At 41.4% G+C, this 10939-nt stretch overlaps 1 protein-coding gene across 2 annotated transcripts in view; it reads left to right on the top strand.

The window, feature by feature from the left end:
* nkain2 (sodium/potassium transporting ATPase interacting 2) overlaps positions 1-10939 on the top strand; it is a 93954-nt gene that overhangs the window by 32631 nt on the left and 50384 nt on the right. For both annotated transcript variants that reach the window (XM_008398094.2, XM_008398092.2), the window contains one exon: positions 10791-10928. In XM_008398094.2, coding sequence (XP_008396316.1) covers positions 10791-10928 — 138 coding nt within the window. The remainder of the gene's footprint in view (positions 1-10790; positions 10929-10939) is intronic.

Genomic DNA, 10939 nt, shown 5'->3' with positions numbered 1-10939 from the left:
TATATAAAAAAACTCACATTGAAAGTTTAATTCATTTATCACCATGAAGTTCAGCATGGATTTTTTTCTTAAAACCATGAATTTCCAAATTGGCAAAGAAAAAAAAAATCATCCAAGAGGAACGAAGGTATTTTGATGTTCCTTGGTCAGAGCTTTTGTTTTTTCTGGCTCTGCAGGTTAGAGTGAAAGTTTTACTGCTTATCAAATCGTCACTTGTCAAAAATTGTGGGATACCTTGATTCCATTAACTGCCTCCACACATAATGTTATGTGATTCTTACATTGCAATCTACAATGTAAATTAGACCCCACCCCATAACAGGCAGAAGTAGGTTTTTTTTTTTATACATATAGTTTTTGGACAGAGTGAGAGTAACATCCTAGTGACAGAAAAACAAAGGGAGCATTTTCAGAAATAAATGGAGACAGAGGGGTGGACAGTAAGAGACACAGAGGGGAGGAATGCTCCAAATACCAGACTGATTACCCGGTGTTTCTGACATTTAAATGCCACGTTTACATAAAGAAATGTTTCCTAGGAATATTAATCATTCTGCTTAATTTGCAAGGAAATGTGAGGCGCATCCACGCTGCTGCCAGCAGTGAGGAGCTGAAGAATTGAGGAAAAAAAATGAACTTTTTAAAAATTAAATGTAAAGTTAAATATGAAGTTAAAACACACTGTATATAAAGACACATAAGTTCTGTTTATCCTCACTCTTTGAGATAAAATCAGACAAATTTGATGTTTTATGTCCGACTGGATTATCGATTCTTTATTTCTAATTGCCTAACCCCAGAATAATCAGTAAGTAACTTTAAAAATAAGATTACTGTGTCTTTAAAACGACTTAGGAAAGCCCCTATGATGTTTTCATGTCGTTTTATGCTCTTATAGAGAATCTAACAACGTTTGAGTTAAATGGAGGCAAACCGGTGGACGTATTTGAAACAGACACACAATTTCCTTGCGTGACATCCTGGAAAATCAAAGACAAGATATCTGGAAGCGAACCGTGGCCCTCTACGAGTTCGATTCTCGGGTCCAATTACCAGATGCCTAAAGGTGTGAGACTCATCTGGAGGCAGCGCGACTGAACCACAGAAAAAGCAAAAAAAAAAAACATCTTGTCAAAATGTTGGCTGAAGCTGGAAAGGGATAGTTATTATCCACTGTGAAATGAGTCTTGTGCCAATTGAGCAGGAAGGCTGCTCAGAGAGGAAGATGCTTTCACCACAAAGTGCCATAAAAAGGCAGAGTCTGAAAATGCACTCGCGGTCAAACATCTCGAGTTCTGGAGACACGTCCCGACTGATGAAACTGAACGTAGCTGCATAAAGACCGCTGCTACATTTGGAGGGGGGCAGGGGGGAATGTAGAAGTTTGCAAGCCAGAGAGAAAACACCATCTCAACTTTTGAAGTGTTGGTGTTGTCAGCATCTTTATGTGAAGGCGTTTTGCTACGGGGTTCCTCCTGCTGAAAAAACACAAAAAAACCCCACCTGATGTAACCTGACCCAGTTACATCAGCTCTTCTCGAATCGACGGGCCAAAATTCCACCAAACGACTGTCAAACGCTTGTTAAAGGACGACCAAACCGTTTCACCCAAATCATACAACTTAAAGGGGCAATTCCACCAAATTTGTGAAATCTGCAATGCTTTCTCTTTCATCATTCTGCCATTTTGGAAACAATACATGGCAAGTCAGAGACTTTTCAGCAGATTCAAGGTTATTTCAGCCTGATTGTTATCCTTTAAGTAAATTGTGCGAAAAGGAACAGCCCGTTGAGTTAATAGGTAAAAAAAAATCATTCCATCTACCTTGAAACGTCTTCGCCATACTGCTGGGGCATGGCAGGCTCTCAACATCTGCCGGTGTGTTTTGTTTACCTCTTGCTCAAAAGGTGAGCCGGAGCCCGAGTGCGTTGCAGAGCCGGAGTGCTTCGTCCCGCATTGTTTCAAGTCGAGAATAAAAATGGCAAAAAAAAAACAGACACCGAGACAAGTGCAGCACAATGGGAATAATTTTGGTGGTCGAAGTGAATATTTTTCAAAGATAAGATTTCCACTCAGATGCCTTGTGAGATCCAAACCGCTGTCACTTTTTTTTTTTTCCGGTTTTGGGATTATTATAGTAAATTAGGTGAGAAAATGGATTTCGCCTCAGGGCCAGCCGGTTCCTCATCACGTTTCTCAGTAGACCGTCTGGGGATGTAGAGTAAAGATGAGTGACCGTAATGACAGCCCGGCAGTGCTTTCTCTTCAGCGCTTCTTTTATTAAGATACTGCCATCTTGATCCATCTCGGTCGGTTGTTTCACATGACACATCAGGGTGCTTGCAGAGTGGCGCTAACTGGCAAACACCGCCTCCATCCTCTCTGTCCATCTGCTGACTGCTTTGGCAGCCAGATTTATGAGACCTGACATTGTGACAGGCCAACAAAAGTGCGGACCCGAGGAATCGAATGACGGCGATACGAGCTGTGACTGATGCAGTGCCACTGTTTTTAATATAATCTGCCAAGCACTCGTGTGGAGTGGTCATCTTTCACAGGGATGATGAAATTGTGTTTTATATTTTATTCATGTTGACCGTATTCTGTGAAAAAAATTCTAGAGGAGATGTTTTATGTCTGAGTTTTGCTGGTGCGTGAGTTCAAGGATCGGTCAGGGAAAGTGTAACCTAAGTGCATGCAGAAATGCTTATTTTTCTTAAATGCCTTGGATTTGATGTAAAACCTAAAAGAAAGTAATCATCTGTAGCGATGATAAAAAAAGCATTCATTCACTGAAGCACTCGACTTGAAACCGTTGAGTTTCAGGTTTTATATCAAAACCTTGGACTTCTGATGAAAGGTTGAGTCTTGATAGCTCGTCCCTAAGGTCATCAGGCTCTAAAGAGAAATATTCTCTGTAGCCCAGTTCTTCTATATTCCCTATGGAAGAACTGAAAACATGTTAAGACTGTGACAAACAATACCATACACCAACAGGAAAAGGTGGAAAATTCCCACGAAATAAAACAAAGGGCGCACACGCACCATCCCTGCTTGGTCTGCAGATATTTTCAAAAATGGAGAAAATGAAACGATTCTGAAATGGCGTAGCGGACAAGAACAAGCTTTTTTTTTTAAATCCCCCAATATATCTTTATGTTAATTTAGAGAATCCTGTAAGATTCACAAAAAGTTGAATCAACTGTATTAAGTATTTACTCCAAAAGTGGAAACTATAAATATCATCTACCAGTAAAGTTCTTTACAAGTGGAGGGAGTATTGGTTTAGTGCTGTTTTTTAATATGGAAACAAAATAAGAGGACATTGCACCAAATAGTAGAAGAAAAAAAAAAAGAAGCGATTTGGGAGAAACGGTGATTATCTTCTGCACCATTAAATACAACGATCAAGGGAACACACTCACGGTAAAGAGCACTGAACACCAACCATGTTAGGAGCAACAAGCAAGAAGAAACAGCGCACCGTGTCTGTCCTCGTCTTTATATTTCTGACTTTCTTTTCCATCTCTATGTTGTTTCGTTAACATAACAACTGTCGTGTTATTTACATTAAATACCTGTAAGCTTGCAAAGATATTTGATCGTTTAGGCTGACCACAACGTTTTAGTGATTGCAAATTAAGCTGGTTACATTCGGGCGTAAACTTGGGGAAACTTACCTTATAGAGTTCAACCTCTAGCTGAGCTCTGGGTCATTATCTTCCCAAGTGTTTTTAATTTTGCCGTTTTGTTTGCGGTCGGTAAAGTTTTCGAGCTTCCAAGTCCACAAGTGGCTTTGCTGTAAAGGCAACTCGAGTGAGAATTTCAGGTGAAACTTTTATGCATAAACGACTCAGGAAATTATGCCCATTACAGATACGATTGAACAGTTCTGATGACAGTGAGTGGGCCTGAATGGGGGAAATTGGATATTTAATGGAGAGATTTTCACCTGCGATGGAGCGTCGGCGCTTGCATTTTGTCTCCCTCTTTCACTCAACCGCTGGTCACTTCATCCCGCGCATTCTCCCCCTCTTCTCATTTCTTTTCATCTGGTCGCTCTTGCTTTGCTCATCCCGTCTTCCCGCCCCCCTCCAGTCCCTGCTGTCCTAGCTGTTTTCTCTGGGAGTAGCCTAAGTAGCCACAAATGCTCCCTAATAGCCTCCAATGGAGATGAATTGATCCCTGTGTGGAAAAAAGATCAATGGGGGATTGCTTTTGCTGCACACAGCGCCGTAATGTGCACGCTGGCGGACTTAATTAAGTTAACAATAAACTTTATTAGCAGGATAAAAGTTAATGATAACAGAGGCAGAGATAAATATAGGTTCAGTGAGAAATGACAGGGAGGTGAGAAGAGCGTTCACTTCTGTGGGATTCTTCTTGGCGTGTGTGTGTTGATAGTCGCGATTCTTCCTGCGTGACTCATGAAAGCAATTTTGGACATTTTTGAGCTCCTTCTGGCCGCGCTGAGCTCCACTTTCGATATCACCTCTCCTCTTCCGCCACTTTTCGCCAGCCTCTCCTCTCCTCTCCAGCCTCTCCTCTCCAGCTATCTCATCCATTCGAGCTGATCTTTGCCTGCCTCGTTCCTCCACCCCGTGTCCCTCGCTCCCTCCTCCGCCGTCCTGTAATGGGTTGAGGAGGAGAATTTGATCAGCAGTTTGCAAAAGGTCACGCAAGCAGGCGCGAAGTCTCAGACAAAGAGCCGAGGGAACGAGTGCGAGCTGAGGTGAGGCGCGAAGGATGCAGGAGGAGAGAGAGAGAGAGCACGAGAAGGACGGCGCTTTTACAAAAAATATTCACACCTACTGCTGACATTTTTAATATCTTGTCACATTACGGTCACAGTCGGATCCTGTTTGAAAGACCAACAGAAAATGATATAATCAAAATACTCCATTACTGTATATTTTTGTTGTCCTATTGTTGAGTCTTTTGCAGCCTCTTAACAGATCTTTAACTGGAAACGGTCCTGTATAGCTCCCAAAGCGTCCCCACAGCATGACGCTGCTGCCACCGTGTTTCAATACACGGTTAGCAAAACTGCAAATATGACTTTTCATTCCCAGATTTCATTCTTGGTTGGATTTCAGTTCTCCTATATTCTTACTATGTACATTTGATGGACTGAATAGTGCTTCCTAGATGCTTGGCCTATATATTTTATTTTTTATAACCCAACCCTGCTTTATCCTTGCATCATTTTCCATCCACTACACAGTTTTTCTTCTTCTCTCTTCTTGTTTATCTGCCACCAAAAAACACTGAATTCAGATTTACTTTTCTTTTTATGTTACAAAATGTAAAAAAAAAATACAATAACACAAAAAAACCATAGCTGTAGCAAAAGTTTTGCTAGACGGGTAGGAGAGAACTGCAGAGAGGAGAGAAGAGAAGGAGAGATGGAATATTGGCAGCGGAGACGGTGGAAGTGGTAGCGAAGGAGGGGCGAGTCTGTGCAGTAATGGAGGGAAAATGGGAGGAGGCAGATGAGGTAATTTACTGTTTTATGACACAACATATCTGGTAACAGATGAACGCATATTAAATATGTAGGAGAGCAGAGTAAGAAGAGTGGGGGCTGATGATATGATTTGGAAAAGAGGACGGGGAGGAAATGAACAAGTGGAGAATAAGAAAAAAAAAAAACCCCGAGTGGCCAGGTGAAGAAGGAGCTGTGGCAGAGGACAACATGTGACGATTCATTTCGTTCACTTACCCATTCCGTCTCATCATCCTTCCCGGCGACAGCCGCATCTTAATCACCCCCTGATCTCCTCATGCCCTCTCATCAGAGCTCCCAGCCTTTCTCTCACCCTGTCTTATTTCCATCTCTTTTCCTACTTAGGATAAAAGACACTTTCATCCCTCTGCAGGTACTCATAATAGTCACAGAGAGACTAAACTGTCTGGAGCAATAATAACTCTTTCTTATCATTCTATCATTCATAATCAAACAGAGCAAAATCTTTCCCAAAAGCAGCGGCGGCGCCTTCCCTCCCCGCCTCCGCTGCCCCCTTCATCAGACGCTAATCTATTCAGAGGCTGTTTGAGCATCGCTCTCTCTGTAACAGCAGCTACATATGTGGTCTATTTGTGGCCAAGGAGAAGAATTAGGTAACTAAATATAACATGCAAACCTCCAGCCTGGTTTTTCTATTTTTTATTTGTATTTTTAGATGAAGGCACCACAGTGGTGCTGCTGTTTGACCCTCTCGCCTAAAACAAAACGGAGATTCAGACCGACTCATGGGCGTTTTGAAGTTCGGTTTGTAGAATTTTTATTTTTTATTTTTTTTATTTAGATGAAGCCGTTTCTGTTGAACAGTTATGATTACCAGGGCAGCTTGGCATTAATATTCCCATCTATATGCAGCGCACAAACCAGTGTTTCAAGGCGAGGAGAATGAAGCTACAGCCGAGCTAGCCGTCACATTTTAGCCATGTGGTGAAAATAAACCAAAGCACATTGTTTCTTATTTCGAAATATTTTGAAGCAGTCCTTTTTAAAAATGATCTGCATAACCAAGTGCGCATTACTCAAGCCAACCAAACGGTATGAAGGTTAGCAGGTTGACCGAAGGCGGCATACCAAGTCCTTCGCTGCTTTCTCAGCCATGCTCAAGCTAAGCAACGATACACCGACTGAAACTCCCAAAGGCATCGAAAGTATTTACAGTGAAATTCAGCCATCTTTCTAAATCTTTTTGCCATGAACACGCGACGTCCACCGGTGGATTTCCGGTTGCAGCACAGGACGAGCTTAATGTAGCTTTGCTCCGAGCGACAGCGGCAAAATGAACATCTCTCTCTCTCTGCAGCTTCAAAGCGTGTCGCAGCAGATCCCGCAGGACCGTGCGAGGCAGCTTGAAGCGCCACCTGTACACCGCGCAGTCTTTCATCAGCCGCATGTATGGCAGAAAACCTACCATATCTGCTAATGTATCTGCTGCTACCGAATAGACGTCTCATTATATCCCTCCCTTCCCACTCCCCCGTTTCCTCTTGGATTTAATGTTACAGGGAAACCGAGGCGATTTCACACTTTATTCAAAGCTTTTCAGTCGTTTGATAGGTGCAAAGGATGCCGACTTAAGGGGGCCTGTAAGCATGCTTTCTTTCTTTCTTTTTTTTGTCTGTCAGAACTGAGAGGCCGGATAACAAAGAACGACAAACCGAGGCGGCTGATGTTGGTTGTTTTTGCAGCTGAGCCATGTAATGAGAATTTCACGTGAAAAGATGAGTGCGACTCAAAGGAGCAGATGGTTGGGTTATTGCTCTTGTATGTTCCCATATTAGTCCAAGTTAAAGCAATCTGCGGCGGGGAACGTTTAGTTTTTGTCATGACTGATCCATCACCTTAACATCTTCTTTATCCCCCCGCTCTTGCATTTTGTGTAGCTCAGAGTTATTTCGGGGCAGAGCCAGTAAGTAAATGCATCCCCAGCTGGAGCGAAGACTGTTTATGTTATTGGTGATGAAAGAAAGGGGGGCCCCCAGGGGCCTCTGTAATGGGCTGGGAAGCCTTTGACTTTTTTTCTAATGGCCTCCGTTTCTGTGTGTGTCCACGCTTTACGAGAGAGGCACACAGTTGCAGCACTTTATAATTGTCAATAGGAGGACACACTTCCACATAATACAATGAAGCAAGCACACAAAGAAGCTGAGAAAGAGAGCCTGCGCATAAAGGCTGGTCGCACAAAGAGGCACAATGTCTCTCATTCGTCTTCTCTTTGCTAGCTTTTTCCCTCCTTGCTCACACACACACACACATGCACGCGCACGCACGTCGTGCACTCTGTGGTGCCAGCTGGGCCCAGTGTGTCCAGTAACAGCAGGTGCTGTCAAGTGCAAGCACAACAGACCTCCCATGACATGGAAAAACACACACGCACACACACACCCACAGGAGTGGATGCACATATGTCACCGCACCAAACGGAATAATTCATCCACCTTCTTCCTCTTCTAATTCTTACATTCGCTGCCTCGTAATTAAAACTCATATCTGTTTGGTTTTGTATCGCTCTGTATTCAGACACAAAGTGTGTGTGTTTGTGTTTTCCATTTGGCTGCAGTGTTACCATATGGCCTCACATTAGGGCTCTCTAGACTCATTCGTGCAGAAAGTTGTGTGCCAAGAGAATAGAGATAACTCAGAATAACATTATCTCTCTATTTTTTTTTTTAAGTTAAAGTTTGTTTTGTATTTTCTTCGCTTGCGTCTTTCTTGTTTCTTTGTGTCGCCACCTCACTAACGCCCTCTTCATGTCTCTGCGAGTTCATAAATTTGCAGCGCTGCACCGACTTCATTAACCATCTCAGCATGAGGCTCCAGTGACTGAAGGATAATAATCCCAAACAAACACACACACGCACTCGCGCACACACAAACACTGTACTGACTCCACACTGTGCGCTTGAAAGCGATGTATGTACAACTGATTACAATTTACTTCATTACAATAAAGCAATTGGGATTCAAGGTATATTCTGATTAACATCTGCCCTCTTCTTGAGGGAGTTCGTTATACTGGTTCACACGTATTTGAAGTTTAGTGTGAAACTAGGCCTACAACCAACCCCCTGGGGCAAAATTACATTAAATAGAGCTTTTGGTTTAAACTATGTAAAAAAAATAGGTTGAAATGTGACACGTAGAATATGTCATCAAAAAGATGTCTATGTATGTCTAAATTTAATGAAATCATGGTAAATGTTTCACCATCATTTGCACTGACACTCATTAAAAAAAAAAATAAAAAAATGTGTGCTATTTTTTATACAGTGTTCTGTACTGTTTATAACTGTTGATCAATAAAGGCTATATCCATTTCTATTTGTATCGGATAAATTTGGATTTTTATGATCTGAAAAAGTGAGACTAACATAATTCAATTGTCATATATATATATTTATTCAGCAATAACATTACAGGAAAAGAAATGTAATTCTTTTTTATTTAAGTAGCAATGCCAACCCTTTGATGAAACACTTTTCATTTCAGTTTCAGCATTATTTCTGATAAATGCACCCTTAACTTGAATAATAGTGAATGTTATTACCTGAAATAAAGTCAAGCGTTCCCAATAAAATCATTCTGACATTTCAAATGGTTGAAAATGTCAGAATATTATTCATTTAAAGAAAATGATCTCTGATTGTAGAAATGTATCGGTTTGGTGAAGAGGACAAACGAAATCCCCTGCATATTTTCTACGGCACTGTAAAGACGGTCATCAATAATCTGAGGAGATATTGTCAGCATTACAGAAAGCAAAGGTGTCTTAAAAATGGATAAAAAAGACAAAACAGAAACTGGTTGATGTGGCTGTGAAATGTCCAACCTTGAAATATAGTGGAGCGTCCTGGCCCGAGATTTCTTTCCTTCAAACTGAAGCAGGATGTTTGTCTCATAATGAAATTATGAGACAAACAAAATATCAGTTGGTTTTGATCTGAAACTTCCAGGTGTCTGCTAGAAAACTGAAAGAGAGAGCTTCTTTTGCTTGACATGAACTAAGCCATTAAAATCACAAAGCGTCTGACTTTGATGTGTTTTATCAGTTTGTGGAGCAGTGAGAAGCTGAACAGCAGTGAGGCTTTAATGCCTTTAAATATTCTGTCTTAACCAAAAGAGGCAACGTTTGTACGTTTCTGAACTCACCTGAAAATCTCCTTATAGTTTTAAGTCAGAGCGTATGTCTGTGTGTGTATGCCTGTGATAAAATGTTGGCCTAATGGTCTTCGTGATTTTGTAAGTGCGTTGAAAATCAGCTGTACAGTAACAGTGGAGAAAGTCGTGCTTGATTTAATTAAGTCTTGTTTCCAAGGAGCTCGCAGTTCTTCTCATTATTTTAAGTGGTCTTGTACCAGACTGTTTTCAGAGAAAATGTATTTTATTTGTATTTTGTTTAGACTTATCCCTGACCTATGAATCATTCAAGCATGAGAATGCTTCAAAGTTGAAGGCATGGGTAGTTTAAATCCAACCGTGAGCATAAAATCTGTGGCAATTTTGGTCTTTTTGTGGTTTATTTGAGCTGCTCTTCTTCCTGAGTTTAGCCAGCCCGTTTTGATGTCAAATGGACTGACTTCAGTCAGTCAAACTGATTATTAAAATAAAAAATTTTGGGTCACAATTTTTGAATTTATTCTGGATTATTTCAAATCAACTGCACTTTGGTGTTTTATGATAATTTTAAGCTGGGAAAAAATGTCCAAAGCAATCCTTGGACCTCCCTAACATATGACATTTATGAATTATTATATTTTATGTTGGTTATGTTAGTGAAATGTCGTTAAAAATGACAGAAACTTTGAAAAGAGGTGTGCAAAAGAATGGAATTTTTTTTTTTTAACGACCCTTCTCTCTACTTATAGAGAGAAGGTGCTAGCTACTCAGGGTGCTAGCTTCTGAGTAGCTAGCACCCAGAAGCTAGCTACTCAGACGCTTTGCTTCGTTCTTACCACTTTGACCATTGACCATGTTCATTTATCCCGTTCTTTTGACCAACTATATTTGAGATTTTGAAACTATAAGCTTTAAGAAACTTTAAAATGAAACACAGTTGAGCAGTGCCATGCCTAAGAGCGAGACCCCACTTCCTTTTAACTTCAGTGATGATTCAGTTTCTGTTCTTTGACTCACACCTTCACATTTCATGTACAGTAAATCAGTGTGGTATCGTTTCATGCTGACGCCCACTTAATGTCAGTAGTTTTCTTGTGGAGACGACCCACGGCTCTCAGGTTGCTTTAACAATCTCCCGTGTCCCTCCCGCAGGTCAGCGTGTTGGAGCGCCAGGTGATCGATTTCCTGGGCTACCAATGGGCTCCCATCCTGACCAACTTCCTACACATCATCGTCGTAATCCTGGGCCTGTTCGGCACCATTCAGTTCAGGCCCAAATATGTCACCGGAGTAAGTTTTGC

This window comes from Poecilia reticulata, linkage group LG21 (assembly GCF_000633615.1).
Source record: "Poecilia reticulata strain Guanapo linkage group LG21, Guppy_female_1.0+MT, whole genome shotgun sequence".
NCBI lineage: Eukaryota > Metazoa > Chordata > Actinopteri > Cyprinodontiformes > Poeciliidae > Poecilia > Poecilia reticulata.
This window is presented reverse-complemented; position numbering and strand designations above follow the sequence as displayed.